The sequence below is a fragment of the Limulus polyphemus genome, unplaced genomic scaffold (genome assembly GCF_000517525.1).
Source record: "Limulus polyphemus unplaced genomic scaffold, Limulus_polyphemus-2.1.2 Scaffold331, whole genome shotgun sequence".
Classification (NCBI taxonomy): domain Eukaryota; kingdom Metazoa; phylum Arthropoda; class Merostomata; order Xiphosura; family Limulidae; genus Limulus; species Limulus polyphemus.
The window spans coordinates 434,791-460,084 of NW_013665941.1; the positions used below are offsets into that span (position 1 = coordinate 434,791).

Consider the following 25,294-nt stretch of genomic DNA (forward strand, 5'->3'; position numbering starts at 1 on the left):
CAAACGACACTGTGAGTGGAAGCTGCGAATTAAGAAACTTAACATAAACGGATGTATGCGAAGTAGATAATTTATTCCATCTTTTTTTATATATAATGAAAGTAAGATCTGAAAAGGAAGGTCCTAGCTCTAGTTATGTAATAACACTCTTATTTTTATACCAAGTTTTACTTAGAACTGTTCATTCAGGAACTTATAGAAGTGTTTGTTTGTTTATATTCGAATTAAGATATATCTTCTTGTTATTTGTTTTTATGTTTAGGAACATTAATTATTTAGTTTGTAGTATTGGGTAAAAGACTTATTCATTTTTGTCCTGCTCGCTACCTGGTTTACATCTGCAAGTGCAGTATATTGAGAAACGGTCTTCAGTGATAGCTGGAATTTTCTTTGAACGGCACTTTGTGTGTACGTGGGCTAAACTGCCAGATCGGAAGCTCCTAGGGTTCAGGTATAATTTCAATCCCTAATGTTTGAAGTACTGACTAGAGGAAATGCAGTCGGCATCAGTCGCCTCCACTGGAGCTTTGTTTGTCTTTTTGAATAGAATAATGAGATTGGCTGTCAATTTTATAACGGGTCTACAGCTGAACGTGCGCCTCCTCGATCTGCAGCCCGATACGCTAGTTTTTAGGACACACATGGCTTCTTAACTAGGAAGCATTTCGTACAAACCTTCATCGAGCATCTTTAAGCTCCGTGTATATGATAGCAATACAGTTTGCTTTCGTGTAAAATTTTGTTGTAATTTAAAGTTTCTATGATTAATTCTTAATTTCTTAGTTTCAATGAAAATGATATGTTTTTGCTTTACAAAGAATTTTAACAGTTGTTATACTTAGTGGAACTAAGTTACTTTAAGTTCATTATAAAACTTAAACACAACTACTCTAGTTGGTTAAATATCTTAACCAACAAATACTTAAGGGAAGATCTGTGTTTTGGTCATACAGTTAACATCGCATCTAAGTAAGTCCTATGTTGGGAAGAGTAGCTTAAGACAAAAACATGCTTAAAATCATGATTCTATTGACCACTGTACTAATAGTCTTCAGTGTCCGTGTTTCCTTTAAGCGGATTGGATTGACAGCCCTGGAAGATTACATCCCTTTGTCGCCTCACGTCCAGCGTCAGTCTGTCCTTATCCGGATTTTTACTAACTTGTTCTACGATAAAGACGTTCTTACGAAGGTGCGAAGAGGATAATGTATAGAGAGGCTTTCCACGCGCTGCTGAATAGAACGCAAGCGGAAACGGAAAGAATCTGTTAAACCGATTTGAAGCTAAACGTGAACGGTTTACTATAAGCTGGTAATTTCTGCGTAATGTCTCACTATTTTAAATATCTCGAAAATAGAAATGTGAAACTTTGCATCATATAGATTGTGTCTGAGTTTTCTAGTACCTACTTTTCTCAAGTAATTACTTTAAATCATTTGAGTGTGTTTTAACTTCCTGAAATGTTGAAGAAAATGTGAAGACTAAATACAGAAGTGACCTTGTCTGCTAATTATTCAGTCACAGCTAATTCGAGAAACAATTAACTCCATTTTTATGATAAGTTAGTTTATACCCGCCACAAAACAACACTGTTATATCAGTTTAAAGCAGAAAAAAAAACATTTTGTAGCTGAATCTAAAAGTTATACTATAGCATAGATTTGTAACATGAATTACACTAGATTCATTACAACATTCCTCCTACAATTACGTATAGGAAGATCAGTGTCAACCCCGAAAATCAGATAACAAAGCAAGTTTTCAAATAAAATAAAGTAGATAAAGTAGTTTCCTTCCAGATTTGCATCTGGCATTAGTGACGTTGTTTTAAAAAACGTTTCTTGGTGTCCTTTAAGTCGGAAGAGTTGTGTAACACACACACACACACATACATATATATATTTACGAACTTTGCCTTACATTCTGAACGCCTACCTGTAATGAAAATATAAAAATATAAATTTAACGCTGAGTAATCCATCAAAATTCTAGGATCTTATAAATGTAAGGGAGGCGTATTTTTTAACAATCTTAGTTAGTGTTTATGGTATGGTCAAATGTAACATACTTATAAAATAATGTCAGTTAATAGTTGTTTTGTTTACATTATTACAGATTATTTAGCTATTAATTTTCATCTGGTTCTCATTTCGTTTTATGATTTATTACTAAAACCTTCTGTCAAAATCTTTATTTTTTTTTTGAGAAATAGAAATACAAAGTTTGTTTCACAATTTCACGCAAATCCACCAAAAAAGGTATTTGCGCATAGCTATTCCTAATTTTGAATTGACAGGCTAGAAGGAAGGCGGCTATTCAACAGTGTCCACCGCCAACTCCTGCACTACTTTTCTCTGCTTGAATACTGGGATTTCACTACCATTCTTATAGCGTACCAACAGCCTCAAAGTAAGAGGTTCGTGTTGTTGCGGCAACGGGATGGGGACCATGGGAGCACGTTAACCACCAGGTGCCACAATTGGTTTAAATTACAAAGTTAGCTTTGAGCTAACTGCTGTTAAACAAGCATATCTTGTCTCATATTTTAAATGTCTAGTCGACAAATTGTATTCTAATCTTAAGTCATGCTTTTTCTTCACGTTTGTCTAATGATTGTTTGTCTAACGTTTGTCATACTGCTAATGACTCTAAAGATATCCACTTTCTAAAAGCCTCCCAGTGGCACAGCGGACTTACAACACAAGAAACCGGGTTTCGATACCTGTGGTGGGCAGAGCACAGATAACCCTTGTGTAGCTTTGTGCATAATTAAAAAACAAGCAAACACTTTCTAAAAATTTCACATTTACGCTTCTTGAACCTTGAAAGACGTCTCGTTGACTTTGTTTTAATTGCTTGTTAAATAGATGAAATCTCAGCCTACACGTCGCTATTAGTGTTTGATGCAAAATATTTACTCAAGATTTTTACTTATTCATAGAATTCTTTTTCGATATATTTAATTTTACATTTCAATAGTACCTGCTGTAGCTCGTTTTGAAACGACTTATAATCTGGGTGCAACTAGATAGGAAACTGTATAAAGTTATACATATATGAACTTCGTATCTTAATCATATGAATCAGTCACTCGTTACTTGGGATTGGAATGTTTAGACTGTCTATGTTTTATTTCAACTTGGATACTCTCTTGAGATTCATATCTGAAATTTCTTATATTTGTTTTTTTTGCTACAAGCTTCCTTATAAATGCATGAACCACAAACCCAACAATGCATCATAATGAGTTCCAATAGGTCTGATGTTCTCTTTAGTTTCTGTGATAACTAGATAGCTCCAACGTTAGTCATTAATAACATAAAAATTTATTCACCTTCAAATTGACCTGTAAATTTAAATTTCTGGTTTTTAGTTCTTCGTTGGTTATTATTTTTATATGATAATATTCTTGGGAATTATACTAACAAGTTTTTATCGTACCGAAATTTAAAAAAAACATAACACTAAAAGAGGACAATTTTATAACACTGACATACCAGAATTTCAAAAGTGAAGATAGAAATTTTTTTGGTGACCTGACCCAGGTCTGCCTGAAAATAAACAAGATAATTCAACGTCTTTTCCTATCTCTGTCTTGACTTGCGATAAATGAATATTTTTGTATATTTAACTAACAAACTTTCTTTACCATTCAGCCATTTTGTCTAATTTCATCGAATCCTTGAAACATTTAACGAACTCTAGGAGAATTTACGTATATTAGAATTTAAACCTCAAAACACACAAACATAAAGATGAACAGGACTGGTTCGTGTTTCAACAGTTAATACTTTATCCTGTAAGTCTAATTTCTTAACATTTTTCTGATGGGCTAATTGTTGGCATCGGTAACGCTGCTTGTAAACATAAGATAGGAAATATTGATTTATTGTGTATCAGAATCAATAACCACTTATATTATCTAGGAATCGAAAAACTTACAAATAATATAGAAACTTTAATTTTTCATAGATGTGTATAGGGCACGTACATTGCTCATGTTTCTTTAACCGAGATTTCATTAAAACGTGTAGCAGTATCTCATTCATATTTCATCAATGTTAATTAAGTATTGAGGTATGAGCATTCATAACAAGTGGAGTTAGGATTTATGATGTTCGATACTTTCTACTTTCAGACGGTTCGGAACCAAGTGTGCTGGCTGTGGCCAGGGAATTTCTCCCACTGATCTAGTTCGAAGAGCTCGTAGCAAGGTATTTCACCTAAAGTGTTTCACCTGTATGGTTTGTAGAAAACAGCTGTCAACAGGAGAAGAGCTGTATGTTCTTGATGAGAAATGCTTCATTTGTAAGGAGGACTATCTCAACAGTAGGCATAATCAAGGTAATTAATTTCATCGAACATTTTAAGATATGTTTCGTGCTTTTTAGCTTTAAAATAAATAATATATTTTATTCAAAAGCTTTGACACGTTTTACAAGTATTATCTGCGTGTCCTTTGGTTCCCATTTTTCCTCTCTCACTATTCGCCCTATTTGTACACTATACACTTTTTTCTATTTGTAAGGTATAAATATTTTCTCCATCTTAATCTTGATTGGGAATGTTTTCACACGACGCAGTATATTTTCTTCCCACTTCTTCGCTGATTATACACTGCATTCAACCCTCTCATTTCTTAAAAAATCCAACAGTCCTTGTTTTTTTCCTCTCTCACCCTCTCGTTATTTCCCCTCTCTTATCTAACTGTTTTCTTTCCTCGCTCACTTTCTTTCTCATCCAACCCTCCTTCCCTTCAGGTTCTTGCTGTCTCTTTACATAGAATCCATCTACATACTCTCCTGTTTCACTTTCTTGTATATCCAGCAGTTTTTGTTTCTTTTTCACCTTCTCGCTGTCCTTCTTCATTTTCTCTTTCATCCTTCGAGCTTTTGTTATATCTATTCGTCGTATCTCATTTCTTCTCTTACTTCTCCCTTCTCTTTATAGTCAACTGTCTCATTTTTCATCACACTCTTACTATTCCTATTCCAAATATAACGATTTATTTCACACTTACAGGTTCCTTACGTTGAATCGACCATCTTTTACCACCTCTTGTCATTCTTACAGTTTTTCAACCGCATTCACTTTTTCTTGTTATTGTGTTTCACATCCAAACAATCACTTTTCTAGCCATCTTCTTATTACATTTTATGTTCCATAAACTATTTCAATCAAGCAAAATATCTAAATTATGCATACGTGTGTCCAGATATATTCATCATATGAGATTCACTGGAGAATGAACATCCCAAACTTGGAGGTTTAACGCAGAAGATAGCACTATAAAAAATTGAACGGATTGTTTAAATGTGTAAAATAAGTTTACAAGAGAATGACAAATTTGAATGTTTAAATACAATAACTGAATAATTAAGGAAGTAAACAGAAATTACCTTAAAATGAGTAAGATAGAATAATAAAGATGGCTAATTTGGAATAACGAGCACACAAATGTATCCTTCGAATAAAGGCATCTGATTAAGGATGTTAGAATTCTAAAATAAACCAAATAGATTTATCGGAACAGGCATGATTAAAAGAGTACCGGGGTTTCTTAACCTTTCAAAACTGCCTTTTATTATATATATATATATATATATATATATATATACCTTCAAGATTTATAGGCAATAGTACCCCCCTGCTTGAACCATAAAAAACGCTGAACTGTTTGTATTTCAAGAAGGTAAATGCGTTATGCCGTTTCGTGCAAAGATACCATTACTCCACAGATAATGAGCAAGCTAGACTGTCGTGTGAGCATTTACCGCTCGGGTCAATACAAAACGTCACATTTAGCAATGGAAAACTTTGAAGTCTTAAACTTCGGCTAACATCAGAGTTGCTCTTAAAACATCCAAATTTCAATGAAAGAGTTTAGCCGTTGAAGTTCTTCGATATTGTTGAATTCATAGGTTAAGATCAGAATAAACAAACGTTCGACAGTTCTTATGCAGAAGAAACAAACACATGCATGTATATAAATGACAGTATTTTTAGTAATTCATTTTGCATTATACAAACGTCAACACTTGGTACGCAGGGTAAAAACAAAAGACAAAAAGAGAAATATATAAATATATAGTATTTTACTGTTTACGAAATGTATGTTTTATGTTATGTTAGTCTTGTATTTTAATTACCATCATGCTTCTTTGGGAATTAGAAACAATAATGCATGTTACATGTATTTTACATGAAATAAAACGTTAACAGTAAATTACCTATGAAAATTTACAAGAAACAGCAGTTACTCAAAACATTTTACATGTCTTCTTTCGCAGCGACAATATACATGTTCTTGTTAGTTTTCAAGTAAATCCATGCAGCAAGTTCTGAGAGCTTCCAAAACCTTTTTATTTCCATATGAGGAACGAAATTTCCAAAATCAAAACTTAAATTCTTATTTGACTGACGAGTTATTTGTTGTTATCAATTTTCATGTAAATTCAGGCAATCAACCCTGAGGCCCTCTCAAACTCCTTTAATTTTCCATTTGGGAGCTTCAATATAAAAAATTTTGTAAAATCTAAACTTGGATACTTATTTTGAACATGTGTATACGAGTTTTTATGTAAATCGCAGGGGTCCAGTCTTGAAAGTTAAAAAAAAAACACTTTGACCTTCCAGGGAGCTTCAATTTGAAAATTTCAAAAATCATCTGATTCGAGGCCATTAATACGAACAGTTCTTTAGATACTAATACCAATATTTAAATAAATGGGTTTAGTTAAATCGGATAGTCCCTAAAACTCTCTTGACCCCCCCCCCCAATTTTTTGGAAGTCCCTCACGATTCTTTCAACAGTTTTTTCTTTATTCATTTTTTGTGAGGGCAAGAGCCTATACATAAAATTTAACAAGTTTTGGCAATAATTTGTAGGCGAAGATAAAAAATCTAATAAACAAAGATATACAGGTACAATTCTAGATATTATATATGTATGTGTGTGTGTGTGTTTATTTTAGCGTTAGCATAACAGCATTGGTAAATAAAATAAAGAACATGCATTTATATACGTTCATGTGTTTTTGTTGTATGTATATCTCTGTGTATGTTTATTTTAGCGTTAGCATAACATCAATGGTAAAATAAAGAACATGCATTTCTATATGTGTATGTGTTTGTGTTGTATCTCTGTGTGTGTGTGTCTGTGGACGGACACAGGAAAATCAAAACTTTATTCAATGTGAAACTAGCAAGAGAGTGGATGAGCCTTATCACGGGAAACATTCTTTCCCAGAAATTGTAGCACATCTATTCCAAATTGTTAGTAAAAACAATTCAGTTGCAACATCTATATTTTCAATAAGATATAGAAACAAGAAAAATGCAGTATTGGGTTATAAGCAGGAAATGGATCTCGCCATTTATGCACATTTGTTTTTTGTATACTTCTAACGTTTATTGGTTCTCTAAAAACCTAAGACTATGTAGTCATGGTAACATCGATGGGAGGGTGTTAATTTTACCATATTTTACTACGTTTACGAATACAAGTAAGGGGAAGGGCGGTTGACTTGTAGAGACCCTATTGTACAGTAGTGGCCCGTGTTCCAACCCTTTTCAGGCTTAAAGCCTGGTAATTATGGTTTACAACTAGTAAACGATTACTAATTTAAGAGCTGATTCAACTTCACTTCGTTGTAATAACAGTGTAAAGGTTCCAGGGGAAGATCCTCCTGTCGTCGTTCGTGCACCTAGTTGACGAGAAAATTTGTAAGCACAGAGGAAGACTTCCGTTAAAGAACGTTCCATACCGGAAACTTCATAATTTTCTATCTATATAAACCTATATTTGCAAATGACGTACTCGTGATGAATCTGTTTCATACTTTTCATATAGCAGGTGTTTCGAACACACACACACATATATAGCGAGAGAAATCAGTAATATAGGAAAATGTAGTACTTTAAGATAATTAATCATGCACAACTACTATATGTAATACAAATATAGATCACGCTTAAGGTACGTAATATATATTCAAAGCTGCTACTGCACATTAATTTCAAGTATGCCTTTCCGGATTAAGAATGGAGAAAAATGAAATGTTATTTTATGAACTTGGTTATACAACCACAACTAATACGAAATCTTGAATGGCATAAAAAAAACATGAATGCAAGTGTTTATTGTATTAAGTTAAACTTATTTCTTTCCTTTACCGATTGCAGAGATATTGAATGCAAGTGTTTACTGCATTAAGTTAAACTTATTTCTTTCCTTTACCGATTGCAGAGATATTGAATGCAAGTGTTTACTGCATTAAGTTAAACTTATTTCTTTCCTTTACCAATTGCAGAGATATTGAATGCAAGTGTTTACTGCATTAAGTTAAACTTATTTCTTTCCTTTACCGATTGCAGAGATATTGAATGCAAGTGTTTATTGCATTAAGTTAAACTTATTTCTTTCCTTTACCGATTGCAGAGATATGGAATGCAAGTGTTTACTGCATTAAGTTAAACTTATTTCTTTCCTTTACCGATTGCAGAGATATTGAGTCGTATTTATTATCTACAGAGTCACAAATAAACATTTTGAATAGCTTAGAAATTTAACTATTTTGTTTTTCACTAGAACTGTCAAAGTCTAATTTTACATTTACTGATGACCCTATTTTCAAGAAAATCAAACGGAAATAGTTGCAAAATAAGTTTTTTTTCTCTCAAGTTATTTAGTTTATGGGCTTTAGAAAGGTGGTAAGTTTTGTTTTTTTTTCGGTAAAGGCTTAGTGTTGACTGTGGCATATATCTTGTTTTGACATTCATAAGAACTCTTGTGGGCTTCATCATTATGCCACATTTTCTTAACAGTATACATAATTTCTGATATGTAAAATCTATACAGTTTAATTTCTGATCTTATTTAAACAATTCTCATGAAGTATTTCTCAATCATATCCACTGGTTAGAAAAGTAAATCACATCTTCAGTAATGATATTTGCAGAGTCTGTTCTCTTTTTACCTAGAAGTACTCCAGAACTTTATATAAATTATAAATGCAAATTATTATTTGCTCAGCACAAATTAAAATATTAAACCAAACCTTAAGTTTACATACATGTTAAAAGTTAGACGAGAGAGAAGCGTTTTCTGAACAATGTTAATATTATCGGTATTTCAAATGGGCACCTAGTTTATTGTATGCTGTTCACTTACTAAATCTGCTGAAAGCAATATTATAATGTATTTTTACTCTGTTTAATAACAGGACTTTTAACCACGATGTAAAGCTAAATCAGGTGTGAAAACTATGGGGTATTAAATTCTTTAATTATGTTTTTAAAATTTGCTTTTCACGGGTTTGCATACATTTTTAACTTTTCGACCACTACTGTTATGTCATTCGATCAAAATCTCAGTACTATTTTCTGCTTTATCTAAATTATAGGAAATGTGGATAGAGTAGGGTTAGAGTTTCCTGTGGACGGTTTGTTTTTGAAGTTAACGACATTTCGGTCTCTGTACAAGACCTCAGTATAGAAATCAAAACAATATGAAATTCCAAAATCAAGACAGGCAGAAGTGCACTACACTTTTGAACGTTCAGTATCCAACTTGAGCATAATAAAGTTTTAAAATAAAGAAAATGAACATATGTAGTGTTATAAGGATATATAGTCTTATGTTTGTTATTTATGCCAGAAACTATGGCAATGGTTTATTGCTTCGGGGGAATTACACTCCTGCTTACCCCACCAAACCGGGTTGAAGTTTAACTCTTCTCACACACGAAAGGAACACGAGATTATCATCGTCATATCATTTACTATGTTTATGATGACGAATATCAAGGAAAAATAATAATTCTCGTTGATTTAAGAAGAGTATTTTTTTTTAATTTTAATTAAATGCGACACACGTCACTATAAGGGATATTGATCGTTTTGCTTCTATTCGTCCTACACTTCTTCTTAACTCTGTTCGGAATTTTTTATTACTTTTAGAAAAGAAGGAAAACTTTCTAATTTGCACGTTCATGAATTTTTGCATAAGATGTTATTTTATGCAAAATTCTTCGAAGTAGTGAAACACCTCATGTGGCTTTGTGACTTATACTCATAACATTGAAAGCTAGAAACAAGGTGCACGTGCACGCTAACATCAACACTAAAAAAAGGCAGGATTATTTGCACAGAACGCTGTTCAATATGAACCAGGAAACTTCCGGGAGGATATAAGACTCTGGCAAACACAAACAAAAAGAAACTCAATTAATTTAGCTTGTAATATCAGTACTATAAAGTTTTGTTTGTTTTATATGTGGTTTGTTAAATACTTTATATTCGGTATTGTTGGTAATAAGGCAGTTGCTGTGTCATATACATAAAAGAGTATACTAATAATAGTCATTGTGATACTTGTCTGTTCTCTATCTATGAGTTTCTATATAGAAGTCTATTATATTTGTATGTGCAAACAATTTAACAAAGATTTCACGGCAAACAGAGCATAATGAAAACGTGTAAAAACTATTAAACGTGAAAGGAAAGTATATATATTTTCCAATCCGTAGAGAGAAAAACTCAAATGGATATCTATATTCCTAGATAAGACACACAAATGGATAGATGAAATGATCAATCAATGGGCTGAAACATCTAGCAACAAGGAACCAAACAATAGACTATAACATTACATTTTCCGTGAATTACCTTGGTAACTCGGTATATTTCAGACAACATGCCAAAATATATTTTTTTCCCAGCCCCTTCCCCTTCCACTCCGTCCAGCACCAGTAGCAACATGGAATGCAGCCTGCCCTTAGGAAAGATGTATCTTTCTCAGTGGCAAGTTCCCAACCGAGCTATACCTTGTATGGGATTCTCGTTCCAGCTCAATTTGGAGAGAACGCTGTATCTTGTAATAAAATTCCCACGAAGTCTAGTGTTTTTCACTTTAATGCACGGTTCATGACATCACCTCAGGGACGCCTGAAGCCAAATCTAGCTATCCTTATATCTTTCTCACAATATAATAACTGGTGTAATAGTCGCACGCTCTGTTCAAGCAAGACAAAAGCCAATCTAGCATAGGAAAACCCTTGCGAAGAATTACGTCACCTACAGTCGATGGTGTCATATATTTAACCTAAATATACCAAAGGATTTGCAGCCTGTAGAAACCGATGATTATATGAACTGAATGACTACAGCGTAGTTTTCTTTTGATTCTTTACCGAACGAAGAAAAATCATCCTAAGATTGTTTACTAGGTGGCCATTGGCATTCCAAAATAGGTATTTTTCTGATATACCGTGACTTGTTTAAGAATCGGAATGTTTCGCGATTTATAATTACTTTGTTCCAGGCTCTGAAATAGTAAAACTTAGTAACAAAAATTTATACTTAACTTTTATTGAAAACACATCAGTAGTTACACTGCTGTTTAAACATTTTTGAAGTCAGATCCCACCTAGTAACCCTTTTGGTTAAAGGGACCTTGGTATCATATCTTATCTATTTATCCTTCTGATATCTAGTTATCCTTATAATTGAAGAACGTGCTTTTATGTATATATATATATATATATCGGTGAATAATTTTGGTATTAGATCATTACACCTTGTTATATCTCTGCCTAAAGATTCATGACACAATAATACTTCTTAGTAATATATATGGCACACGATGTGTAGACTGTTTATTCTATGTATTAGTAGAATCAGGTGTTGGTGGTATATAAGCATACACATCATAACTCATGTATAAAAGAAAATAAACATGTCTCGGTTCTGACATTAAAATATCCTGAGTAAACCAAAAGAATCAGTGTTCAAGGTCACACGCTTAATGAGCATGTAAAACAATTTCTTAATACTCCTTATTTTGAAAAACAAAACTGAAACCACTTGTTATTATCATACAAATAGTTGATAAAATTATTCAATTAAATAATAAGCTGAAGTGAAGGGGCAATCATCAAATTAATGAACAGAAGTAAAAAAATAGGATTTATGGATGTATATTAACCTCCCGTTTCAATTAATTATTTGTGTAATGAAAGAAGGTAGCGTTCCTGTTGAATAACTGTTGATGATGATGATGTGAAGGAGTCTAACACATATTCTATCATCAGAATTAAATGAGTATACTGAATATTGTACTAGAATGTTGTATATTATACTGGCAGAGACTTGCAAAATATTTGCAGTCAGTACTTCCTTAAATACATGATTTCTAGAATAATACAAAAGAATTCTAATCGCAGATACCGAAATCTATAAGTCTACTTGTCTTAGGCCTAACATTCATTAAGCCTTTATTAAGTACGGCCTATATTCGATAAAGAGATAAGTTAACAATATAACTTGTGTACGTGTTTTTCTTTAGTTTAGTTAGGGCTAAACTTTGCTGTACTTAATACTACCAACAAATTAACTTATAATAATATTGTACGACCTAACGTTAGACCTTTTTTAAAACTTTGATAAGTTTTTAATATTTACATCCGCCTTTTGTTTATATCCATTGAAATGAAGTGCGCGCGCATTTTCACGACAGACAAAAACTGGGTGTTAAATAAATGAGAAAACTTAATAGGCTGTTTTCTATTATTTTCATGTTTCGATATTAAATAGGCACTATTAAATTAAATAATTTGACTAGATGTACAGTCAAAGCTAAAAAGGATACGTTTAGTCTCAAAGTTATATACCACAGAGTTAAGGACATTGCCAAGCTAGTTTAAATTTACATGTTCCATTCTGACATAAAGAAATACCATTCACGTTCTTCATAAGAAAAGTAGTTTGGAACAAGTTGGTTAATTCTTATTCTACAAGATAATCGTGCGTGTCACAGATACTTAATGGCCTTTGTTATTTCTTCTTATGAGTTGCAGCCTAAATTCTTTCGTTGGCACATATTTTTAAGTACATGTTTCATTATATATTATTAGTATTCTGTATGAGATCTATTCAAATATTCTGTCGATTAATACTTACATAGTACTCGGTGTGATAAACAAGTTAAACTATGTCTTGCTCGATGTGTTCTTCTTGTTATAGTAAACAAGTGATTCCCTCACATCCACCAAGCACTAAACCTTATATTTTTGAGTGTTTTTTTATACACATCAAAACCTGAAAAATCATCTTAACAGGAGTTACCTAACCTGGGAATGTTTCCATAGGTAATTTCTTCAGTACATGTGCAAAGGCAATAGTTGGTTAATATTTGAATTATGTTTCTCTTTCAAAAGGCAGCGAAATAACTGCACATTCGAGAATTAATGTGCAATATTATGTTTTATACGATCACCGGTTATACAGGTAAATAAATATGGCTTATGCTGAGAACCATACTGCACAAAACAGTTAAAAGGTAATTAAATATTTAGAATTTACAACATTTTAGCTATGATCTACTATTATAAAATAATGACAGTCACTCCCTCAGTTCATTTTGATGCGGATCAGGCATCTGGTGATCCATCATGTGATCTTGAGTTTCATTACCACGAAGAAGAAAGATAGTTTGACGTCTATGTTGCACGCTTAAAATAGGTATTTCTGACCGTTCTATTGAAAAGAGCTATTTCCTTGGCATTTTTAGTATCAGGAATCGCTTGATAGAATATGAAACATCTTCATATAGCATATCTTGTAAGCTCTATAGGATTGAATACTCGATAATACATAAACCATTCCATTCAGTCTATTCTCTCTTATTCAAGGAACACTCAGACCAATTTAACACGATGGGGCAGGTATTATCACATAATATTAAGTTGAAGTACAAAAATACTCATTTCTGTCCACACTGTACTTCCATCACCGCCATATGGTTCCAGATGTTTAACTACATGTTTGTTACTTGGCTGCATAGTGAAGCGCAACTCATCTGTAAAACAGAAATGTTACACGCCTAGTGTTGGTTCTATTGGCACTATTGCATGCGAGTTATTTTGCGCCTTGCTGTGAGTGGAATGCACCGCATGTACTGAGCGTCTGGCATACAGGTCAGTCTTGTAAAGTTGGATTCTAACGATGTCCAGTTGCGATTTCTGATTCAGACTCTTGCGGGCACTCTATGATTGCTGCTAGCCAGAATCAATAGGTTGAAGCCAGAGTCTGTTAGTTTATAGTCCATGATCTGCCTTATCTGGGTGTTCGAGCAACTGTAACTTTTATTTGACACTTTGAGACACCTGTAGCCAGATTGGGGCAGCCCGCTGTGGGTGGCGTCCATTCGCCCAATAGGAGAAATATTCAGATGTATTTTTTAAGTTCTAGCAATTTTTCATGAATAACTCAGAGCGGTTTAAACTGTATGATTCACTTCAAAGTAAAAACTGAGGCAATCAAGGTTGTGTGAGACCACTATATATATATATATATATATTATCGTTTGTGACCAAGAACCATCAGATGTTTGATTTGCATAACAATGAACTAACAGGGGAGGCTGACATTATTTTGTCAAAGTAATTTTGCGTTGTCTTAGTTATAGTAAGACAAACTCCAATTATCCTTTAATTGGTTTCGTCCATAAGTACAGACTGAGCACAAATTAGGTTTTTGGATGTGTTGGGATAAAACATATAAACTCAGTGCAACATACAGGCCATTAAGTGCAAACTAAAGTTGTTTATGTGTCCTACATATGCAAATGAATTTTCCAACCAGCTACTTTTTTTTTTCAGAATTCTATAAGTTTCTATATATACTTAATGAAAATGGGTGTAATAATGTAAAACAGAACTGACCTTAATATTTTATTGAAAGCAAATAAAACGAAGTTGCTTGTTCGTTGATTTTTTTCATTCATATTTAGAAAAAAAGTTCGTATAGAAATTTTCATGTATAACAAACTTTTTACCTTTAAAAAGGACAAAATGGTAAAATAATGTGTGTGTGTGTGCTTTTCTTCCCTATTAAAATCAGTTTTTATGTCATTTTGTATTATATTAAAGATCTGTTATTGGACTGATATACACAATGACCTGCACTGAAATTGAACATGTATTGCCCATAAAAGCCCAAGACACGTGTCTGAGCTGTTAGCTTTGAAGACGAACATCCACATTCATCACTCGCTAAGTCGTAGGCTTCTATATTGGGTCATTGTCAAAAGACTGTCAAACTGTTCACGGGGACACCTTTGTCTCTGTGTGTCGTGTTCAGTGATACCCCGCCTCTATCATCGATTCTTTGAATCGTCAAGAAAAACGCGAAAAGATAGTGTGTGCAATTAGAGGCGGAGGCTGATGCGCGCGGCACGTGCAGGCGGAGTGAAAGTTTAGTTGAATAAGCTTCATAGGAACCATAGATTTCAGCGTAGAGAACAGGGAAACTGACCTGGCGTGCTAACATTCTGCTAGCACAGATTGTCTCTGTTTTATCGGGGGCGGGAAGAACGACACAAGAGCGTAGAAACACGATCTCTTTGAAGCAGAGGGCATATAGAAGGGGTGGGAACCAAGTATTATAGCGCTCTAGCATGTTGTTTTCGTGTATTTCGCAGTTGAACGATGGCTGCATCACCAACGATTTAAAGTGTTATACTTTTTTATGGCATGTTTCTCTCTCTCTCTCTCTCTTTCTCTATTTTTGAATATATAGATCGAGTGGGAAATCTATTTGTTTAACGTGCAAATCAGAAATGGAGATGACGTACAGCTTAATTCATACGCTAAACAAATTTGAAGGAGTAGTTATGTAGTAGCACACGTTAATTAAATACACCGATAAACGAAGATGGTTAAAAAGACAGATAGATGAGTCATTCACAGAAATGATCTCTTAAGTCTGAATCTATACAGCTATACATACATCAATATATTTAAAGCTCTATCGATTTATCTATTTAAGCAAAGCTTTTTTATGATTTACCGAGGGTTTTTTTCAAATAGTTTTATAAAGTAAAAGGAAATTTTATTTGTTAAGTCAATTTGAATCATTAACAATATGTTCAACTGGCATTCTGTTTTGGATGTTTTAAAACAACTTGAAAGCTTAAAGTAAACATTTCATGACTTTGCTGTATACAGTTGTTTCTTATAACTATAAACCCTTTGTTTTATAGAGGATGAGAGAAAGCAACATATAAGCTTGGTTGAAGCAAAGCAAATGTTAATTTCACAGTTCTTAGCTAGAAAAGCTGATTTACATACAAAAGTAATTTAAACTTTTACTAATTAATATATTCATATAAAATACATTTTAAGGAGAGGAAAAAGAGACTGGAGGATGAAGATGGCCCTGGGGTTGACATTCTTTTAGTTCACTATTTAGTTCCGTCTAGTTTTGTTCTTTTTCAGATCAGAGAAATGAACAAAGTATAAATTACCTCGCTTGCATTAGGACAGGTTTGGTTTGTAACAGCCCAGCGTTTTGATTCGAATGTTCCTAAAAAGTGCACGCCTTCTTTTGTTCTGGGTCATGCAGAGGCATAAGTCTCTCTATCATCCCTGTGTACCTGGTGAGGCAGTATAAATCAACCTTGTGGTGCTGACGTGTTTCACATCTCTACGTTCTTTTTTATAAGTTTAGCCATTGAACGTTGTAATTTTTGTTTCTCCTCTATTTTTTCTTTTTTTCTTTTCAAGTTTCATTAATAACTGTCACCTACCTGGCAGGAGTAAAGAATCGATATAAATCACTATAAGGACAATGTAGTGCCAGAGCTTATACCGCTTTCCAATATATATATATATATATATGTGTGTGTGTATATATATACATATATATATATATATAAGGAATGATCTATTTCAAGGGTGCAGTGTTATCAATTTTATAGAGGCTACACCACGTTCATATTAATATTCATAATTCATAGTTTTATCCACGAAAGGGGTTCTTTTGCGTACTAACACGCCATTTTTTATTCTTTTTACGTTGTTTTGCTGTATGCAGATTATGTACTGGGAAACGGGAGTCTGCCAAAACTTCAATGTTTTATGTAAATAAGAGAAATAGGTAAATTGAACTGAAAGAAAAACACTAACTAAACTATTCTCTGCCTACATCGTAAATGACAAGAAAAAAAATAGCTACGGCGTTCAAGAATACACGTGTAAACATAATACAGTTATGAAAAATATTAATAAGCATTAATTTTTTTAAAAGATATTCTATATATTATCACTAAATATGATAATGAAATACCTATTATTACGTGTATATGCAATATTAACAAGCACGTACACACATCAGTTCTTTCTGGTTAGGAAATTCTGGATTGTTCTTCATCTAGCTATCTGGCTTACGTAATATTAATTCCACGAGATTATACGCGGTAACTGATTCACAAGAAATAAAACTTATCGCTTTTAGTTAATTTTACCATAAAGCATCCAGGTGCCAACATATATGTTACAAATAAATAAGATATATCTTATTAATATTTTCACAAAACGTATACGACATTTCATAAGTATACATTAATATGAACGTTTTTGATATAAAAAAACAACAACATATTTTGGTAAAAATATAAATCGAGTCTGCCTTCGGGTTGTGTGTTTTAGTCACGTACCTCAGCCGGATAACCGCCCGCCGCGCAAAGCACGAGGCATGGACATTAAGCTGCTTTACCTGACCCGCTCATTTCAACTGTTTCCCGCATGCATAAATTTAAATACGAAGAAAACACTCTGCGGAAGATGTGTATTTTTCGAACAAAAAAAAAAAACATTTTATTCAAAGTCCTCGTCCATAGAGAAAATAGTTTTATCAAGTCATCACTGATGAAGTCTAAGATAGTTTTAAATAAATGGATTTTATAGACGTGCATGTGTGCATATCATATAGATTATAGGTCATAAGTTGAAAACTATCAAAACGAAAGAGTACAGAGCATTACAAGATATATCCTTATAACACATGAGCAATATTACGGAGCGCCCGGCATGCCCAGGTGGTTAGGGCACTCGATTCGTAATCTGCGGGTCGCGGGTTCGAATCCCCGTACCACCAAACATGCTCGCTCTTTCAGTCGTAGGGGCGTTATAATGTGACTACATCACCAAATCCCCTAGGTACAAAATATAGCACGAAAAAAACCTTCTTGCAAAAATAGGGTAAAATAAGAAACCTAAACAGACGCGTGGGTGATATCTAGAGAGTTCAGTTGAGGTGAATTGTAAAATATTTCCATTCGTGGTTAAAATTCTATAATTACCGATTACTCTCGTGTATTACTGACTGCTTTCTTTTAAAATAATTTACGTTTTGTTTTTGTTTTTTATTTGATTCACTGTAGTGAAAGAAAGTAACACTCCTTGCACTGTCTATATTTAAACGTCGACACTCCTTGTACTGTCTATAAATGTCGACACTTCTTGTATTGTCTATATTTAAATGTCGACACTCCTTGTACTGTCTATACTCTATAGTGTCGACACTTATAATGGCTGGAGACGGCTTGAATGGGTAATGAAGAAAAACTTTAATATAATTTCAAGCCGTCTCCAGCCATTATTAGTCTCAAAGTGGGTTCCTCGTCATCGAATGTCGACACTTCTTGTACTGTCCATATTTAAATGTCAGTACTCCTTGTACTGTCTATAATGTTGACACTCAAGTACTGTCTATATTTTAATGTTGACACTCAAGTACTGTCTATATTTAAATGTTGATACTCCTTCTGTACCGTAAGAGGTAGAAAGGATGTTCATAACGAATGGTTTCTCGAAACAGAAAAAAAAAAAAACTAACGAAGATGCTAATGAAACTCTTTTCTTGTGAGAACAAAAGCAGCATATAAACTATCTTTATATATATATTGAGATTTTATAAACATTTTAGTGGTTGTATTAATTTAGTAGGAATAGTATGAATTACGCCTAAACTTTAAACTTATCACAAAAATGAAAAGGCCAAGAGTTTATAATGAAATTATTTTGTTTATTTGTTTGTTATAAGCACATAGCCACACAGTTGGCTACCCGTGTTTTGGACATCTTGGGTATCAAAACCACATTTCCATCGTTATAAGTCCACAGACTTGCCGCTGAGCCACCTGGACGCTAAATAAGTTCTTCTTCGACCAAATGACAATATGTCTGAAAGTTTCAAATAATTTTGGAACATTTCGTACTCACTTATTATAGTTAGTGAGTTAATTTCATGTACAATATTAGGGTAATTGAGCAGGAATAACTCTAAATTTGAAGTAGCTAGAAATTAATTATAAATTCAAACTCAATTAACTTATCTGGAGACTCATATTTTTCCAAAAGCTACATTCAGTAAGGTATATGGGCCAGTGCAAGATAAAATTTTCTGACTTAGCGTTTGAGTGAAAGCGCTGACATAAAAGGCATACAATAGAAAAGTGTTCTGTGACATTTAGACCTGGATTTATTTCTGGCCAATGCATGACCTGTGTGATATTTTATTGAAGGTTGTCATGTACAGTCCTGACAGCATGACACGGTACATTATTTTCTACCAGGACAAAGTCTGGTGCATTTACACCTAAGAAAAATTGTACAGCTGAGTACAGTACCATGACTGTATATGGTAGAGAAGTTAATATACCCCTCGGAAACACAATAAAATTTGTATATTTATCCATAGTGACCAGTTCCAACGTCAGAACAGGTCATATTCACCGATATTTTCCTTAGTATTCACCACTGGCTCCTCGGGCACAAAACCGTCGATTGTTGGTCAAGACAAGAAACTGTCTCGTCCGTAAAAATCATGGCGCCTCTTGGCATTGCTGCTATGTGGTGCTGTTAACTACAAAGGTAAATTATATACTCTTGACTTTAAACCGCAGTCAAGGAGTCTGTTCGTACTACTTGGTCACTGATATCCACTACAGTAGAGGGTTGGCAATTGTCAACGGCCAGGTTATCCAGATGGTGGTCATTACGTGGAATAATTGACCTTTCACAAACTAAGCTTGGCTGTTTGGTGTGGGAGTTTTCAAAGTTGAAGTCGCGATATGATTTGAGGGATCATATTACATACAAAAAATATTTTCTTCCAAATGATCTTAATATGTGAAAAATGCTCACACTTCCAGGATGTGTTATCATAACCGCAAGAAGAGAGATTATAAAGATAACAAAATATACAACAAGTGAAAATAAGTTACTCTATTTATTTGGATTCAATGACTGAGGGTCCTAGGTCAGAATGCCTAATGCCATGGGTTCTCGAGTCAAGAAAGTTTGAGAACTCATGGTCTTATGTACATGGCGATTGTTTAAGGCATGTCCACAGTCGTCCTAATACAATCCTTAACACGCCAAAAGAAGCTGTTAGTTATGTCTGCGTTTGTACATTGTTCAGCTTTTGATACTCTGTACTCTTGTTTAAAACTTCTGCCTGCCATCCTTAAGTATACTGTCATAGCAAACACTAGCTTTGAAAACCACTGCAACATTTTTCCTGCATCCAACTAGCCTGTGTTTAGCAGTAATTTAGTCATTATTTGAAAAAAAAACAACAACCATAAAACAGCGTTTAAATACCCCACCCTAAAGCAAAAAATAAAAAATAGCGTCTTTCTTATATGAGTGCATTTCACTGGCACATTATTTTTTGAATGCGGTTTAATCGATTTTTCTCTGTAATTTTAACCCTGTTCTTTCACATTTCTTAAAGCCCCTTTATTTTTACGTGAGAAAAACAATGTATAGAGAGAGCTTAGAAAGGGATAAGACGAGCCCAAATACGAAAAACGCATAAACGTTAATGTATGTTCATAAAATGGAGGAATTTACTCTACGCGTTTATACTATGATCTTAATGTCTTGTGCGAAATGCCAATGAAGATGTATGGATAAACTAAGATAAAAAAAAATAGTGCATACAGACTAATACATGAAAAGTTCTTTTTTAATAACGTTAAAAGCATTTCATAAATACGTGAATGGAAGTATAAAACAATCAAATTTGCAAGCTTTGTTTGTAGTTAAGAACAAAGCTACACAAAAGACTATCTGTACTCTTCCCACCACGGGTATCGAAACGCGGTTTCTAGCGTTGTAAATCCTCAGACATACCGCTGTGCCACTGTGGGGCGATCGACAAGCATCAATATTAGATTCCTACTTACTATAATACCCCCCCCCCCCCAGTGGCTCAGCAATAAGTCTGAAAACGTATAACACTTAAAACTAGGTTTCGATGCCTTTGATGGGCACAGCACAGACAGCCCATTGTTTAACATTGTTTTTAACAACAAATAAATCGTTAGATGAAATGTATGGGTAAGAAGGCATTTTCTAAAAGGTCATTCGTAGCTCTTGTTTGTTTTGTTAAAGTGTTTTGTTTGTAATTAAGCACAAAGCTACACAAAGGGCTATCTGTGCTCTGCCCACCACGGGTATCGAAACCCGGATTCTAGCGTTGTAAGTCCGTTGTTAAAGTGTCAGTAGGCTTCAGCGTATCTCTGCATTTATATCTATGCCTAATTATTTGTGTCTTTCCACCTCAGTGTTGCACCTACTAGTAATAGACTTTTATGTTTGGTAAAGATTTTCGTTCTGGACTCAGCCAATACTCATTTTAGGACTGAACTCAGTAATGTATTATCCGTCGTATTATCTATATTTCCGTCAAATAGCATGACTCATTACAATTTGTTTACTTACCAGCACAACTTTGTCAGACAGATTTTCATTAACTAACCAACAAATGATAGAAAATATTATCATCTATATCATCTAATGCAGCGGCGCTAGACTTTAGTATTGGGTTGAATTTTGCTACGTCTACTTGTGATATTGAAGAGCAGAAAAAAATATCTAAAATTAATGACATATTTTTCTAAGTCTTCTCTCTATACCACATACCGCTCCATAATAGAAATGATCTTTTAATGAGTAGAACACAGCAAAAACGTAATCAACAAATTGTTTGTTTGGTGTTTAAGCGCCAAGCTACATTATGGGCTGCTGCGTTTTTTCTATCCAATATCAAACCAACAGCTTTAACAGGAAAAGTTCAAATTTAATCAGAACTTAAATTTATAGAATGGACCATTCTTCTAATTAGTGTTATAAAATATTCCATTCCAATTTGAAAGCAGAACATTGTTAATTTGTCAACTTAAAAATACATTATCCTTAATCCATAAATATTAAACATAAAACATTTATCAAAATCAATAATTTATTTATGTTAACACTATTGGGTGGAGCTTTTTATTACAAACCGCGAATGCACATGCACGTATATCGTTTTTGTTTTTTTTTTGTCCTTTTGTGGAAAACTGAACACTCTTAAATTTGAATATTTTTCATGGGCTATTAGCAGATGCTGTTTTGTAAAGAAATTTTTTTTACTTCCATAAAGTAGCGGTTATTAGGTATTTATAACAGAATAAAATTATAAGATATTATCTATATGAAATGTACATTTGACATAAAGTAATACAACGTTTGTGGGTTATTATTCCACAATTGTAAGTAATCAATTATAATTGTAATTCGTGAACGTGGTCTTTGCCTGGACATAACAAAAAATAATTTGAAATAGAAAAATTATTTAATTTTATATTTGAATTCTATTAAAAATCAAATCAGGACCACGATTCTTATATATTTTTATAATTTTAAGTATGGCCCTGATAATTTCTGCATTAAATTCAAATACAAAATTAAGTAACTTTAACTTTGTAACCATGACCTTTTGATCTGAATATAGAAATATATGATTCTCAGGAGATTCATTCCCAATGGCTCAGCGGTGAGTCTGCACGCTTACAACGCTAAAAATCGGGTTTCGATACTCCCGGTGAGCAGATCACATGTCCCCTGGTGGGACAACGGTAAGTTACGGACTTACAATGCTAACATACAGGGTTCGATTTCCCTCAGAGGCCACATCAGATAGCCCAATATGGCTTTACTCTACAACAAACTCAGGAGAGTCAGAAAATCAGTATGTGTGATGAATTTAGCTGTCTATACTGTGAACAGATCAGGAAAAACAACAAGAAAAAACACTATTTATTCTGTCCGTGCCACGCAGCGATTGAATTTGTAAATGACGACTTGAAACTTGTACAGTATTAAAATGTTTCAGCGACAGTAATTTTGTATTATCCACTGAGCAATAATACTTTGAGGTAAGACATCAATGTGTATATAAGTGGATGTAAAGTACTTGTAACATATCTAACGAATGCTGTTAAGAATCTACACCTATAACACTGTAAGTTTAAAAATACTATCATTTCAACGAACAATTTTGATACCTCTGTTTTCTTCTTTGTTTTATAACTATTATATGTATACTTTGTTTGACAAATAATTAGGATAATTGAAAGTTTCCACTAAAGCTTTTGAAAAAGTAAGCTGGAAATGAAACTTTTTGCTGATATGTGTGTGTGTTTTTAATCCACACAATTCAAGAGATACATATATATAAATATATTATTAGCTATTACTATGACGGTCCGATTTCTTTCTTACCCTTATACACGTGGTGTGTTGTTATTCTGGTATTAAATACTCATAATCTAATTTTTGTTTTCCATTTCCAAACCAAACGTTGGTGAAAATGTATTTCTAGTTTATTTTTATTTGCTATCTAAATATTTATAGTATTTTCTGTTTGAAGGAAACACCGTCAGTGTACTCCTATAAAATGAAGAACGTTTTCTGTGTGTATCAGAGAATTCAGCTGTTGGACAACTTATTGCTATCATAACTTAGTTCGGACAACTTTCATTAATGAACATCTCAACAAATTCTGTATGTAACTTAGTAGACATATTCTTCAGTCTCAAGACTAAAGTTGTTCCCGTTACCAGCAAATCCGTCGTTTTCCGATTAACATCGAAACGTTGTCATCAGTTGGCCACCATCAGAAGGTAATGGTAGCCCCAGCAAGGCAGATTTTGCCTGGTTAATGTACACGTATAAACAGCTCTCCCCAGCTAGTTACAGTGGCCGTAATGTCATGAAAAACCGATCTGTGTGAAAAAGAGGCCCACGTGAATAACTTTTATCGACAGGCCAAAGAATGAATCGATGACTTAGACAAACAAATAGGAACAGTGCTGTTTGAATGAAGGAGTGGCACAGAACGTAGAGCATGGCTGGCTATCAATGGAATGTTACACGTCGATTTAATACTTCAGGGGGCGCAGGGCGATCGATCAGAAATATGTAGTGTTTTGTTAACTTCTTTACACTTAGAGGTGTAACTTGACCGTCCGAATTATACTGATTCGATTTTCTTTTAAATGTAATTAGTTGTTTTGTTTTTTTACACTAGTGGTATACACTTTAATCTTTCTTAGATGAAAATGTTGTGCCCATCTTAATACTTTTATTATAAAAATAAATCATTTCACAGTTAGACATCGTAAGAATTTCTGTACGGACTCTTAGATATAACCCTCCCTTACCCCCCCACATACCAATGGCCCAATAGTGGCCCGGAGGATTATATAGCTAAAAATTGGGTTTCCTTACCCTTGACAAAGCACAGATAGCCCATTGTGTAGCTTTCTGCTTAAATAAACAAACAAATATAAGCATAGATACTCTAACATTACATCACAGTAAAACTACTACTATTTTTTTTACAAGTCTTTATTTTACTGGTCTTATACAACAGAGTTCGAATAAGTGGAAACATAATATCACCTCGACCCTACACCCTGAGAGCTGCACGCCACTGCCGACGAGGCCTTTCGTTAATACCAGAACATACTATAACAATGAATGTTGTAACTCTTGCGAGCACATTAGTTTATTAAATGTATAATACAACTTTTATACTTATCTGAAGCAGTCGACGTTTAATATAAAATACTACAACTTAAGCGTTTGCATAGAATTTAAAACAATTGTTAGTTATCATTCATACGTCTTTGCATATATAACATCTATTAAAATGAGTTAAAACCTGGAAATATAATGTTTTGATAGGCGTTTTTTTTTCTTACTTTCTACTGAACTACATCCTCAGATTTTGTCACAATTCGTGCACATACAGACACGGGGTAAAACACACTTTTTACCAGTTTCATTTGGCAATTATAAAAACATAGCTTTGCACTCATTTACAAGGTATAATAAGACTACTGTTTTCTTTCCGGTGAGTCTGATGACATGGAAAAACTACTGGTAGATGTTTTGGTAGATCTTGCCTGAAACTACTTTATCATAAGATTGAAACATTTCCAATATTCCAAAATATCCCCACAGTTCAATACTTGTAACAGTATGATTTTCCACTCGGAGACATGGTACAATTTAATTAATATGTAATTTATTGCTTCAAAGAGATTTTAGGTGGTAGAAATGTGGCTTTTCTTAGAAAGTTGAACGTGCTCTAGCTACATTAATTTTCTTGTTTG

The 25,294-nt window shown here is 33.6% G+C and overlaps 1 protein-coding gene across 2 annotated transcripts in view; it reads left to right on the forward strand.

Moving 5' to 3' along the window:
- Window positions 1-25,294, forward strand: part of LOC106457438 (LIM/homeobox protein Lhx5-like) — a 127,157-nt gene that overhangs the window by 23,153 nt on the left and 78,710 nt on the right. For both annotated transcript variants that reach the window (XM_022383387.1, XM_022383388.1), the window contains exon 2: window positions 4,139-4,344. In XM_022383387.1, the coding sequence (XP_022239095.1) occupies window positions 4,139-4,344 (206 nt within the window). The remainder of the gene's footprint in view (window positions 1-4,138; window positions 4,345-25,294) is intronic.